Raw genomic sequence first — 14,444 nt, forward strand, 5'->3', positions numbered from 1 at the left:
TATTTGAAATACTGTATATGAATAAATGACAATTCAGTATATATTACGGAAAACATTTGGAAAAAAGAGAGCGAGAGATCCCCAAGGTTTTTGAACCCACTTGTGATTGTCCTTCATTTTTTTTTCCAGCCTACGACTGTGAATACTACAACCAAGGTATGCATCAGTTAGTCTCTAGACTAAATACTATACCGCATCATTTCCAAAGGACAGGCGTCCGTGCTCACCCTTCATCTTCCTCGTCCTCAGAGCTGGGTGAAGGCCCGCTGTCCTTGATCAGTGCCATTTACAACGACACCATGTTCGGGGTAAACCGGACCAGCAGCTCCGTGTTCCCTCTGGTGAGGGAGCGGTTGCCCGCCCCGGGGCTCCTCTTCAACTTCATGGTCACCGCCGGCCTGGAGAAGGAACGCACATCACGTGAGCAGTCGTCGCCTCGACAAGATCACACAGCGGGATGAAAACAAGCTTGCGTCGGGTGCTCTGCAACGGCAGCCTACAACCATGTGACACGGGTGCTCGTTTTCTCAGGCGTTCCCGTGGTGTCGCTCGAGTCTGCGGAGAGGCCAAACTACTTCCTGGTGGTGTCCGGCCGCAACAGGCTCCAGCTGGAGCGCTGGAGTCGGGGCCCGGAGTTTAGCCGCAGGGCCACCTTCATCCAGCACCAGGGTCTTTTCCTTCCTGGCCACACGTCCTTTGAGCTCGTCGGGCAACCTGGAGTCTTTCTGACGCTCACCCGCACAGCAGCACGACCACAGAGATATGACAACACAGATGGCTTCAAAATCAGCAGCAGTTTCACACTGGAGGGTAGGGCGGGGCGCCACTAACCTGTCATCTTTCAATGGTGTAGGATCGTGGTGAAATAACGGCCAAGTTGCCAACCATGCATCAGCTGAATAGCTTAAGCTTCCGATATAATTAGATTCAAGTTTCAAGATTCTCACTTGTTTCATAGTTTTTCATCAGTGTCATCAATTTCTAAACATATGTGTGGCAGTTCTGCCTGCCACACGCCACCCAAGTGATGTTTCCGGGGCCCTCCGGCACAGAGACACAGAAGGCGATGGGTTGTAGACACCAGTTGATTGTAGAGAGGAGGCTCGGTGGAACAAGCCAGGAGCAGATAGACCATGTCATGACAGGGCTCCTCTCCTGAGTGAGTGTGGGGATGGGGGTTTTAACCTGTTGCCCGTTAGCCCAACCACCGAGCAACAGGCATGCAGCCACCCTGACCCAATCACCTAGATCCAGGTTAGGTGTGGCTGCTCAAGCCATCCCATCCCCACATCACAATATGTCATACGTTGAAAATGTTGTCTTTACTTTAACAACCACTTGATAATGAGGTAACCGCACAAGATGGTTGACATTGACGGTGACCCAAATCTGGCTTCCCGGTGTAACAGGGCAACCGCTATTGTCGGGCCCTGTATGATACGCCATTTCGTCGTCTAAGTTGCTGTGGGAAGGAGCCGAAATTAGACACAGAATATTAATATACAACACGTTGATTCTTGAATATGTTCTTCCATATTGCCCAGCGCTTTGATATGCCGGTTGTCTTCTTCTGTCCTCTGTCAGAGAGCAGCTTCGTGATCCCGTACCGTATAATGTGTGAGTGGCGTTACCAGGCCTGTGCTAGCCCCTGTGTCCACACATGCAGCGACCCCGGCGCCACGCGGTGCCACTTCCTGCCTCCGTAAGACGCTCAGTTTGTTCATAATCTCTCTTTGTTTAGACCCCAGAAAAAATCTTTTCCGAGCATTGAAACCGCTTCCCTGTGCATTGCAGTGTGGAGGGTTGCTTCCCACGTTGTCCAAAGAACATGGTGCTCGATGACGTTACCAGAAGATGTGTTTACACAGAGGACTGTGAGTACAGTACTAAGTTGGTGGTCCAATGTCCAACTGGATATCAAGTATGTGGTGTAAATGTTTTGACTTTTTCAGGTGCAATCCTTCCTCCAACGCCGACTCCTTTTGCGTTTGTGACATGGTCCAACAGAACTACCAGAGCACCGACAACAACTACAACCACAACTCCTATTACGACCGCCCCAAGGCCAACAACCACTGTCACCACCTCCACCTCCATCTCCATCCCTACTGCGACCTCTCGGAAGACAACCACTCCCTCCACCACGACAAGACGCACCACAGCCACAACAGCCACCACAACCACCACCGCCTACACAGGTCCCAGTACAACCACCGCCGCCACCCAGCGGGTCACCACCTCTCTCACCCCTTCTCTGCCTGCCACTCCTCCTCCCCCCTCAGTCTCCACAGCTCCTCCTCCCTCCACCCCGCTGGCGACAACCCCACTCACCACCACTGCAATGACCCCTTCCCGTATCGCGGTGGCCGAAGGACCCACCACCACAGTAACCACAACGACAATCTCCACCACATCCGGCACAACAGGACCCACAACCATCCCTTCCTCCACTTTGCCGCCCACCTCCACCACATTTGCCTTCCCCACTTCTTCCCCTATCCCTGGTGCCCCTGCCACACCAACCGCAACCTCCATCACCAGCCCACCGGGACCTACACCCTCCACGACCTCCCCCCTGCTGCCTCCCCGTGCCTCCCCCACCCCTGCGGCCGTCACCACCACCCCCGCCCACACCACAACCGCACCTCGGACGGCGCACACCGGTACAACCGTCTCCACGGAGACCACCCCGATGGAAACCACGGCGGTCTCCATGACAACCATGTCTCCGCAGGCTACAACCAGCGACCTGGCGTTGGGGCCTGTCACCACGGAGATATCCACCAGCCCCGAGACCTCCCCCCTGACACAGGAAGTGTCCACCGCACCCCCCTTCCTTCTGCCCACGGCACCGTGCACAGTAAGTGTGTTCTAGGTGTGTAGATACCGGCACAAGCGCGTGCTGTTCGCCCCAAAACACCTGCAGGTGATAACTCATGGTGTCATAGAGTGTGTGTCCAACATGCACAAACACACACAATATCACAGGAGATAACCCTGGAATGTGTCGGAAGGTTGTGCTGTCGGTACAGTATGGGCCGAGGAGGAATGTGTCTTAACAGAGTGATGACCAGCGAGTGCCCGGCATTCCAAAGCGGTAGAGCAATTCAGAAGCAGCACAGCAGAAGCAAATTAACTTGAAGAAAAGAAGACGAGTTGTAGATTGAGTTTAGCTAATTGCAATAATTAAGCTAAATCATTACATTCCGTTATTATAGTATGTCTTCATTCTTATTAATGGGATGACATTTTTTTTTAGAAATGCTGCAATACATGAGTGTGTGGTGTGTCTCCACCAGAAGAAAGTTAACTGTTTTCAGTTAACAATTCAGTTTTCAGTTAGTTAAAAAGTCAACTATTTTTATGGTCCAATGTTATAAGTTCAATATTAACACTTCTTCATTATATTTATATACTATTATAGACTTTACTATTTAAGGAGCATTTAATTAACAAAAAAGACATCGTCAAGACTATTCGTCATACATTTCATGACCGTACATTTCGGCGACTGTACTTGCAGCCCTGAGATAGAGAAGAGAACCGTGTCTCCATCTGACAGTGAATATGTGCATCATGTACTTTTTCCTCTCACAGCCTCCGTACTCGTACCGTCTCGACGAGTGTGCAGAGCTCATCTGTTTCAATGGAGAGCTGCTGCTGCACAACTCCTCCCTGCACTGCCGCTACAACACCACACAGCCCCAGTGCAGCCTGCTGGGCCTGCCCATTCTCACCAACACGGACCCCTGCTGCCCGCAGTGGCAGTGCCCCTGTGAGTACCAGTGGAGGAGTTGATGCTGCATCCATACGTTCTCTGCTTATTTTATGTTTGTCTTTTCATGTATGTCAGCATCATCTCTTAACAGAAAATGAATAGTGCAGTAATGCACAATAAGAAGATAATAGTAAGAACAGCTGTGTGATGGTGTTTGGTGATGGACAAATTAACCTGACTCGTTTTATGAGGCAGTTGACAGTTGGGAATGGTGTTTCAAAATAAAATTGAACCCTCTGAAATTCATATACTGTACATATATATATATATAGATATAGATATAGATATAGATATAGATATAGATATAGATATATACACCGATCAGCCACAACATTAAAACCACCACTAATAACACTAATATTGTGTAGATCCCCCTCATGCTGCCAAAACAGCTGTGACCCGTGGAGGCATGGACTCCACGAGACTCTGAAGGTGTCCTGTGGTGTCTGGCACCAAGACGTTAGCAGCAGATCCTTTAAGTCCTGGAAGTTGGAGGTGGGGCCCCCATGGATCTGGCTTCTTGTTCCAGCACGTCCGACTGGCATCTGGCTCTTCTGTGGCATTGAACCAGATGACCTAGACTTCACTCCCCACGTGCATCAATGAGCCCATGGGCATCTATGACCCTGTTGCCGGTTCACCGGTCGTCACCTTGCAGCACTTTTAGTGGGTAGTAACCACTGCATACTGGTAACATCCCACAAGACCTGTGGTTGGAGATGCTCTGACCCAGTCGTCCAGCATCACAATGTGCTCCTTGTCAAAGTGGCTCAGATCCTTACGCTGCTTCAACACATCAACTTCAACAACTGACTCTTCACTTGCTGCCTCATATATCCCACCCCTTGACAGGTGTCATTGGAACAAGATCAATGTTATTCACTTCACCTACAGTGGTTTTAATGATGTGGCTGATTGTTTTATTTAGCTCTTTGAATAACTTTGTCCATTTTTGACGGGGGTGCATACGACCAGGGCCCACACGTAACAGAGGTTAATGACACAGTTTTTGGTTCAGGACCCATTGCTTGAGAACCACTGGTATAGTTCACAGCTCTAACAGTCTCTTTTTGAGGTTTCCATCTTATCTCTGTTAACACCATTGACCTATTACTTTTTTATTTTGTATTCATATTGATAACAGTATAGTGTACATATCCTTATCATATCGTATCTTAACACCAGGCCGCTGCTCTGTGATGTCAGACCTGCGCGTGATCACTTTCGACGGTAACAATGTGGCTCTGTACGACAACGGCTCCTACATCCTGGTCCACCTACCCAGAGAGAACATCATTGGCACCGTGGAGAAATGTCCCACCAGCCAGGTACCGTACCCAAAGCACATCTCCACACCGATTTATACCCGGACCCGTTCCTCTCACTCACTTTCAGCAACATTTGTTCCGTTTTCCTTGTAGAGCGTCAACTCCATCAGACGACCTGTGAGTACCACATCCTGCCTTTTTCAGCGTCTGTATAAGTACAAGGTTTGCTTTTAGTATTTTATTGTTGATCCCACTGCGGCGCTGCTTTCTCTGTTCACAGAGTCCCACCGGCGGAACTTCCGGTCTGTGTTTTAAGAAGCTTAATATTACAACCTCTTCCTACAGAATCATCATCAATCGACTTGAGCGCAAGGTGACCTAGCTTCGTCTTTCCCACACCAAAACCTGACCTCAACCGGGCTTGAATTATTTGTATGTGTGTGCCGTTCTTGGCCTAGGTGTCTGTGAACTACCGGCCGGCCCGGCTCCCGTTCTCCCGCCAGTCTCTTTATGTGGACGACACCGGCAGCATGTACCTGATCCACACGCCCGGCGGGGTCAACATCCAGTGGTACCACAGCACCGGCATCATAGTGATGCAGTACACTGCCCCCAGCAACGAATCTGGACCGACCCGAGGCCTGTGCGGTGAGAGGTTTCTGTGAAACCCTGGGTTGGCGAACCGGGCGATACATTGCTTTAAGCTTTCAAAGCACTCTGCATTTCTGTTTGAATGTATTTATTACTGTACAGTATGAATGGTTGAATGGGCTTCCTGTTAAATGTGCTTTGCGTCTATGATGATGTTTGATTGTAATGCAGCACCATTTATGTTCGAGAGATTTCCCCTTGGGAGACTTGGTATAAGTGTATCTTAGGCCTGTTCAATTTATCTCACTGTTAAATCTCCTGCTGCTCGAAGCTTTGGAGGTCAGCGACCGTCACTCTCTCCCCTCTCTCCACCGGTTGATGTTCGCTTTCTCCGCCCCCTGCTGTGCCAGGCTGCTGTGACGGGAACCCGGCAGACGACCTGAAGTTGCCCAACGGCACCGTGGTCCGGGAGCTGGGGGACATGGTGCTGTTCCTACAGGCCTGGAGGGTCCAGACGTCCGACGAGGCAGAGCACGCGCGCAGGGTGGGCGACAACTGCACCACGGGGGACTGCTCCACCTGCCTTTCCATGCTGCACCAGAGGGCCTTCGCACCCTGCCACAGCAAAGTAAAGCTGTTCATATTGAAAAAATAAATACAATTCCTGAAATGATAGTTTTTGAAAGGCCCACAGTTTTAATTAATTAACCGTGATTCTCGTCTTCTCGAACTTCTGTTTTTCTGATTTCCATTTTAGCTAATTTCACAATTTGAGGCGAAAGCTGAGAACATATTCATTTCATTTTCCATGTAATTTATTATGTGGAATATTATTATATTATTATTTTCTATTTTTACTTTTTTTTTACTTTTCTTTTATTTGTTCTTTTATTTCCATTATCTTGACTCGTTATCCTTTTAAGTTTTCAATTTGTTTGTTTTCTTTTCTATCCTTTTTGAAATACGAAGCACACTGCATTTCATGTATGAAGGGTCATGAATAAATTAGTTATTATTATTATTATTATTATTATTATTATTATTATTATTATTATTATTATTATTGTTAATCGGCATTGTCAGTCAGGCCTGACCATCATGGCAATTGTAGCCTCCTAATTTGTTAAAGATGTTGTTTTAATTAACTTATTTCTGTTTTTTTATTTGTACTGTTTGTTGCACAAACAGGCAAGTCTGGGCAGTATTTTCACTTTTTTTTTGTATGTTTGCAAGAGATCTATGAATAAAACCCTTCCTGGAAAGGGGTCTGTCACTCCAAAACCACGTTTAAAAAAAACGTCATGCATCTCGGTGTGGAAGTGGAACGAACGGGGAGCTGTTTATCCAGCGCCGTACGCTGCTGTGATCCTGAATGCCTTACGCGTCTCCAGGTGTCTCCGGAACAGTTCTGCGACATCATGTGGGCGGGCGACCTGCACTACAAAGACCACCAGTGTGACTTCCTGGCAGCGTACGTGGCAGTCTGCTACACGCATCAAGTTTGCATCAGCTGGAGACGACACAACTTCTGCCGTGAGGGGGAAATGCGCGCCCACACACACAGACACACACACACACACACACACACACACACACACACACACACACACACACACACAGACAAATATGTACACAATGCAGATTAATTCACTTTGCTCTCGCATGGCTAAGTGCTTGTCGTCCCGCAGCGCTCCGCTGCCCCCCCGGCAAGGAGTACCGGCCGTGCGTGAGCACGTGCACAAGCCGCACCTGTCAGAACCGTGAGTACTACGAGGAGACCACCTGCTCCTACATCCGAGAGGAGTGCGTGTGCCGCGGCGGAACCCTCCTGCACCGCGCAGACTCCCCCTACTGCGTTACCGAGGAGCGTTGCGGTGAGTGGTGGATGCGCCTGCGAGGCTTGTTTCTTTGGACAGTCGTTGCTCCCCAATCCACTTTTCTGACTGACGTGTTGAGGTCGGTCTCTAGGGGCCTCCTGGAAAGAGAATTCCAGCGGTTATCTTTATTGGTGCGGTAAGGTTTCATTTCTAATCACTCGGCTGTCACAAATTATTGTCATACAAAGAATTATAGTTGTAGTGCAGTAATAAAAACCCAAATTAGAAAGAGAAACCATGAATATTGGAACATAAAAAATTGGCGAAGACAATTAAGTGTCCGTTATAGCCTCAACATAACGGATGAAAACATTCAACATTCTGACAATGGCTCAAAATCCCCACAAAATTTGCATGGAAACATGTTTTATTTGAGACTGTTAAATATTCAATTTGTTATGTTGCTTGTCTGTCTGCGCTACAAGGCACAAACTATTACCAAGACAAATCCCTTTTTCATGAAAATGTACTTGGCCCAGTGAAGCGATTCTGATTCTGATTGGCAAATCTAATGATTACACAAAATGGTCGCGATCATCTCAAATAATTAGGATCAGGCGATTAGGTAATAATTATGTCAAGTCTAATCCCTCGTCCCATGTGGTTTGTCCAGTGTGCACGGATAATGAGGGCAACCCGCGGGCCCCCGGCGAGGTGTGGAACGGCTCTGGCCGGGGCTGCTGCCTGTACAAGTGCGTGGAGAACGGCTCCGTGGTTGCGGTGGAGCCGGACTGCGGCGCCAGCCCGGCTCCCCTGTGCGAGAGGGAGGGGGAGTACGTCCTAGATGTACTGGAGGAAGGAGCCTGCTGCCCTAAAAAGATCTGCGGTAGGTTCACCAGTTAGATAACCGTTCGCTAAAGCCCTCAAACCATCACATCCCTACACGTCTCCCTTTGAGTTCCTTTGAAGAAACTAAGTGTTTCATTACTGCCTCCGTTCCAAACTTCAGATCTTTGCCGTTGTAAATTAATCATTGCTAATTGGTTAATAATTACTCATCAGTTTCAGTGGGCATTCCTGTCTTTCCAACCTGGTGAATAATTGGCAGACTCCCCCCTAAGCTGTATATCATCCATAAATCATTTGGTCTGCGCTTAAAAAAAAGAAAAAAATTAAATTAAATAAAAAAAGGTTTTAAACGAGAAACTCACCGTTTCTCCGCTTCTCAGAGTGTAACATGACTATCTGCGATAGCGAGGCCCCGCCCTGTGAGTACGGTAACCGACTGGTGGTCGGCTACAGCGCCCTGTCCTGCTGCCCCGAGTACAGATGTGGTGAGGTCAAACTTGTATTCTTCTCATTGGACATGGAGTTTCTCACTCACAATTGCACATCCTTCACGTCCTTCACGTCCTTCAATCGCTTCGCATCCTTCACGTCCTTCACGTTCTTCACGTCCTTCAATCGCTTCGCATCCTTCACGTCCTTCACGTCCTTCACTTCCTTCATGTCCTTCACGTCCTTCACTTCCTTCACATCCTTCCATCGCTTCGCATCCTTCACGTCCTTCACGTTCTTCACGTCCTTCATGTCCTTCACGTCCTTCACTTCCTTCACATCCTTCCATCGCTTCGCATCCTTCACGTCCTTCACGTTCTTCACGTCCTTCAAGTCCTTCACGTCCTTCACATCCTTCCATCGCTTCGCATCCTTCACGTCCTTCACGTTCTTCACGTCCTTCATGTCCTTCACATCCTTCCATCGCTTCGCATCCTTCACGTCCTTCACGTTCTTCACATCCTTCATGTCCTTCATGCCCTTCACGTCCTTCACGTCCTTCCATGGCTTCACACTCTGTCACCCTGGTTCTCAGAGTGCGACCTACTGGCCTGCCCCGCCGTCTCCACACCAGACTGCAGAGAGGATCAGTTCCTGGTGGAGGTCAGGGAGGAGAAGTCCTGCTGCTACTCCTACTTGTGTGGTGAGGGTTCACCGTCTTGGAACTCGGGGGCTCCCGGTGCAACGCAAACCCGCCTGCTCTGGCCCGTTCTTACTCGTCTCTTCATAACCGTGAGAAAACTGTTTTGGCTGGTGTTTGCTTTGCAGTTTGCGAGTCCTGCATTGAGCCCGTTCCAACGTGCTCGCACGGTGAAATTCTGGCCGTGGATCTGAATACGACCTCCAGATGCTGCCCGCAATACCACTGCGGTAGGTTAAGGCACCGCGGGCTTATTTGTGCGTCCGTATGCTGCGTACGTCGGTCCACGCAGGAGGCGTGAGTGCGTGCATGTGAGCGTGACTTGTTAAATGTCTTCTCTGCAGTGTGTGACGTCAACCTCTGTCCTGAATCATCTGTAAGCTGTGCACCGGGTCTCTCACTGGTTCAAACCACTGTCCCTGGAAACTGCTGCCCGCAGCACCACTGTGGTACACCGTGCATATGCAATACCCCACGCATGCGCACAAAATCACCACATTTTTTTCATGTCGTGCATGAGCATTATCTTCAAACACATCCTTCTCATCCATTATCCTGCACTCTCATGCATTATCTTCCACTTTCTCTGTCTTTCTCAAAGAATGCCAATGTGTGGAGGGTTCTGTGCCTGTCTGTCAGGTGGTAAGTCGCTGAATTAAAGCTTGTCGAGACTTGCAAGATGGGATACCGCAGGTCAGCTTACTGACGGTGTGTTTTCTCTCAGGGGGAGGTCCTGGTGGAGGTCCCTGACAGCAGCACCAATTGCGCTTGTCTTCTGCATTCATGTCGTAAGTACAGCACCAGACCTCGTAATACTCCAAAAGGTAAAACTCAAAATGGAACTTAAAATCACGAGGAAGCACCTGATCTCATCGCTCCAACTAATTTAAACTCATAGCCATCATGGAGTACAGACCAGCTGCTTTCTGTGAATAGTTTCCCCATCTCGGGTTAAAGGATGGATAATCAGTGAATCAGATAGTTTAGGATAAAATTTTATTTTTTATTACATTTTTTTAAATTAATTTAAAAAAAGTTTCAATGAAACCTGTGCACTCACAGCTTTCTGTCACACGTGAAAGGAAAACACCAATGCACATATTAAATTAAGTATCGAAAGTAAATGTAAGATTATTCAATGTCAGAACATTGTATTTTAGAGTAAAGACACATTTCATCCTTTGGACATTATCCTCCACTGGCGAAGAAAAACTGTTTTCCTCTTGTTTCCTTGTTTCCTCACGTTGGGGGGCTGAAACTAAAAGGTTTTTCAAAACAAAAAGCTCACTTGCAAACTCTTTGCATTACTTGCATGAAAAACTTTTTGCGTAAAAATAAATAGCGCTTGCAGGGTTGATGATACATGTAGCTAAGTATAAAAGCAAGATATTTGCTGTGAAATGTAGTGGAATAAAGATAGAAGGTTTCCTAAATATCAATTACTCAAGTATAGTACAAATACCTTAACAATCATTGAAGCATTTGAGTATAAGTGCTCAGTTACTTTCCAACCATTTACTGTGTGTGTGTGCGCGTGTGTGTGTGTGTGTGTGTGTGTGTGTGTGTGTGTGTGTGTGTGCGCGCGTGCGTGCGTGTGTGTGTGTGTGTGCGCGCGCGTGCGCGTGTGTAGAGAAGTCGGAGGTGTGTGTCTTCGAGGGGGTGACGGTGCTGGGACCAGGCCAGTCCCTGGTCCAGTACTTTGAGGGGGAGCTGTGCTACACGGTGCACTGCCTCCAGCACCGCGACCCGGACACCGGCTTCTACGCCATGGACATCTCCTCCGTCAACTGCTCCAAGAAGTGTGGTCCGGTACGTCCGCGATGCCCTGTGGGGCAGAGCGAGGGAGGCCCAGTCTCCTTTTAAATGGGATTCTAGCCCCCCTTTTGTTTGTTTTTTTTCCACTCATCCTTCCGCGCATTCCTCTTGTTCCTCCTCTTCAGCACCAGGTGTATGTCACATCCTCCGACCCCCAGGTGTGCTGCGGCTCCTGCAAAAACATCTCCTGCAGTTTCACCAATGATAACGGAACCACGGAGCTCTTCACTGTAAGAACGCACGCCGCTCCGACACAGTATCTAATGATGTTGTTGATTATCGACACTGCATGCGTTTAAGTTGTTCATAATCACTGTATTCTGACCCTGTTAACATACACTATGCACACACAATATATATTTGTACATACACGCACACACACACATGTCCGTCATACATCCATCTTTACTTGCTCAATATGCCTCATTTTTATGCCTCATTTGGATCGTGTGGATTTGTGTTTACCGTGTGTGCGTGCGTGCGTGTGTGTGCGCGCGCGTGTGTGCGTGTGTGTGCGCGCGCGTGTGTGCGTGTGTGTGCGCGTGAAGGCGGGCAGTTCGTGGGTGGACAACTGTACACGTTATGACTGTATGGAAACAGCCGTCGGTGCGGTGGTCCTGGCGTCTGGGGTCGTTTGCCCGCCTTTCAACGACACAGAGTGCATCCAGGTGAGCGCCTCAATCCGCCCACCCCGCCGCCCCCATGATGCACGCCGGAGGCCCCTTGTTTTGTTGATTGTTATCGTTGTTCTTCTTGTTGTTTTCCCACGTATTGAAGTAAGCGGATTGGCTTTGCTTGGCATGTGAAGGGACGGCCTCGTGCGTCACGGTGCTTTCACGTTGTGTTTGCCTTGCAGAACGGGGGGGTGGTGCAGAGCTACGTGGACGGCTGCTGCAGGACATGTGAGTCACCCCAAACGCTCTGACGCTGCTCCCCAACGCTTTCCGCTGTCAATCAGAGGGGGGAGCGCCTTGTTGCCTGGCAGTGGATGGGCTTATTGGCTGAGTGGTTGGAGGGTGTGGCCTGTTGTAGAGGGTGGAGTCAAAGCCTGTTGCGGGGCCTAATCACAACATATCCCACAATCCCTTGCTTTGCGGTTTGTCCCCAGATCTTCTCTGACGTGCCGGCGTTATGTTACAGCTCAGACACAAGTTGGTGCAATACTCTTAATAAGTCTTAAGGATCAATACATGGTACTATTTGGAACTTGATATTCAATATTAAGTAAATTCCATATGAATTATATTAATACCAGTATTAAGTAAATACCAAAAAAGGACCATACCATGAGCCCGTTTACTAGTCAGCACACATTTTATATTACCCCTGACCATTTTCCTGATGATAACTCAGATTTTGGGATTTCTTATATACTGATTTCCGAATCTCTGAATTATTAAACTCATGGTCCCGCTGACAATTACAGCAGCATGTGATTTTGTCGAAGTTACTTCATTTTGCCGTATATATTTGTGAGTCCCATTTGAAAAGGCGGAAGCACCATTGCATTAACATGGAATTGGCCAATACCAAAACAGCAGTTACCAAATTTCCCCAAACCCAAAAATAGAGATATTAAACAAAAATCTAGATACAATATTAAAAGTCTAAAAATGTTAGTTATCATCAGGAAAATCATGGGTAAAGTACAATGTGCATGCTGCTAGTAAACAGGCTTAGACTCAATTTGACGCCAGTATGGTCCTTTAACCTTCTAAGTAACACCCTGTAGCCTGCTCTGGAGAAAGAAATTTCCAAGTTGGATGAAATATGCTTTAATTGTACTTAAAATGCATTAATACATACACAGATCAGCCACAACATTAAAAGCACCTGCAAGTGAAGTGAATAACATGGATTATCTTGTTCCAATGACACCTGTCAAGGGGTGGGATATATGAGGCAGCAAGCGAAGAGTCAGTTGTTGAAGTTGATGTGTTGAAGCAGCGTAAGGATCTGAGCCACTTTGACAAGGAGCACATTGTGATGCTGGACGACTGGGTCAGAGCATCTCCACAACCACAGGTCTTGTTGGGTGTTACCAGTATGCAGTGGTTACTACCCACCAAAAGTGCTGCAAGGTGACGACCGGTGAACCGGCGACAGGATCATGGGCGCAGTGATACACGTGGGGAGCGAAGTCAGAAGAGCTACTGGAGCAGGAATTGCTGAAAAAAGTGAATGTTGCTATGATAGAAAGGTGTAGAACACACAGTGCATGGCAGCTTGCTGCGTATGGGAGCGCTCACAGTGTCCATGCTGACCCCTGTCCACCCCTGAAAGCCCCTACAATGGACACGTGAGCTTCACAACTGGACCATGGAGCAATGGAAGAATGTGCTTGGTCTGATGAATCACCTTTTCTTCTACATCATTTGGATGGGTCCAATCTGATGTAGAATCTCTGGGATGTGCTGGAACAACAAGCCCCATCCATGGGGGCCCCACCTCCAACTTTCAGGACTTAAAGGATCTGCTGCTAACGTCTTGGTACCAGATACCACAGGACACCTTCAGGGTCTGGTGGAGTCCATGCCTCCACGGGTCACAGCTGTTTTGGCGACAGGAGGGGTATCCGGACAATATTAGTGCTATTAGTGGTGGTTTTAATGTTGTGGCTGATCGGTGTATGGAAAGATGACATTCTCTCTATATATCTCTGTCTCTCTCTCTGTCTCTGTGGATTTGGCATTGCAGCGCTGCTCGCTTGCCCCGCTTTAGCAGTGACCTTGCAGTTGGGCCAGTGGGGGTGCTCCAGGATGCGTGTTTGACCAATAACAGTGTGAGGTGTTGCAGGGGTTAGAGTTGGCCCCGCTGAGCAGCTCTCTGTAGTACGACACACGACTGTCTTGCTCGCCCGAGGGAGCGGAACGGAAGCATTCGATCCATGCGCATGCCAATTGCACTGACTGACTGATTCATTCCTCGGCGAGTGTTTGTGTGTGACTTGACTCTGTGTTGTAAACCAAATATATTCCTGTGTGTGTGTTCCCCTGGCATTGTTTAAACGGGACGGCCGCGCTCCTGATGATGCTCCCAGGTTCTGGAGTGGGAGTCTTACCGTTTACCATTAACCCCGTAACTCCCACTGGTAGTACTAACTGTGATACAGGTACCGCCACTTTGCACCATGACTCAAACCCTCTCTCACATCTTGATGCTCTGTGTGTTTACCTTTGTTTGTGTTTCTCTCTCTT

At 48.3% G+C, this 14,444-nt stretch overlaps 1 protein-coding gene across 1 annotated transcript in view; it reads left to right on the forward strand.

Annotated features, from left to right (window-relative positions):
* The window catches only part of otogl (otogelin-like), a gene marked incomplete at both ends in the record, with an annotated part of 36,860 nt that overhangs the window by 20,974 nt on the left and 1,442 nt on the right, over positions 1 to 14,444 (forward strand). Inside the window, 26 exons of the mRNA XM_080002943.1 lie at positions 130 to 156; positions 250 to 420; positions 532 to 810; positions 1,585 to 1,702; positions 1,795 to 1,921; positions 2,008 to 2,230; positions 2,292 to 2,860; positions 3,598 to 3,775; positions 4,964 to 5,106; positions 5,200 to 5,223; positions 5,327 to 5,419; positions 5,505 to 5,694; positions 6,048 to 6,265; positions 7,029 to 7,170; positions 7,326 to 7,511; positions 8,128 to 8,340; positions 8,684 to 8,788; positions 9,328 to 9,435; positions 9,561 to 9,662; positions 9,777 to 9,881; positions 10,034 to 10,074; positions 10,157 to 10,220; positions 11,063 to 11,241; positions 11,373 to 11,477; positions 11,796 to 11,915; positions 12,104 to 12,149. Coding sequence (XP_079859069.1) covers positions 130 to 156; positions 250 to 420; positions 532 to 810; positions 1,585 to 1,702; positions 1,795 to 1,921; positions 2,008 to 2,230; positions 2,292 to 2,860; positions 3,598 to 3,775; positions 4,964 to 5,106; positions 5,200 to 5,223; positions 5,327 to 5,419; positions 5,505 to 5,694; positions 6,048 to 6,265; positions 7,029 to 7,170; positions 7,326 to 7,511; positions 8,128 to 8,340; positions 8,684 to 8,788; positions 9,328 to 9,435; positions 9,561 to 9,662; positions 9,777 to 9,881; positions 10,034 to 10,074; positions 10,157 to 10,220; positions 11,063 to 11,241; positions 11,373 to 11,477; positions 11,796 to 11,915; positions 12,104 to 12,149 — 3,876 coding nt within the window. The remainder of the gene's footprint in view (positions 1 to 129; positions 157 to 249; positions 421 to 531; positions 811 to 1,584; positions 1,703 to 1,794; positions 1,922 to 2,007; positions 2,231 to 2,291; positions 2,861 to 3,597; positions 3,776 to 4,963; positions 5,107 to 5,199; positions 5,224 to 5,326; positions 5,420 to 5,504; positions 5,695 to 6,047; positions 6,266 to 7,028; positions 7,171 to 7,325; positions 7,512 to 8,127; positions 8,341 to 8,683; positions 8,789 to 9,327; positions 9,436 to 9,560; positions 9,663 to 9,776; positions 9,882 to 10,033; positions 10,075 to 10,156; positions 10,221 to 11,062; positions 11,242 to 11,372; positions 11,478 to 11,795; positions 11,916 to 12,103; positions 12,150 to 14,444) is intronic.

The sequence above is a fragment of the Zeus faber genome, assembly GCF_960531495.2.
Source record: "Zeus faber genome assembly, chromosome: 6".
NCBI lineage: Eukaryota > Metazoa > Chordata > Actinopteri > Zeiformes > Zeidae > Zeus > Zeus faber.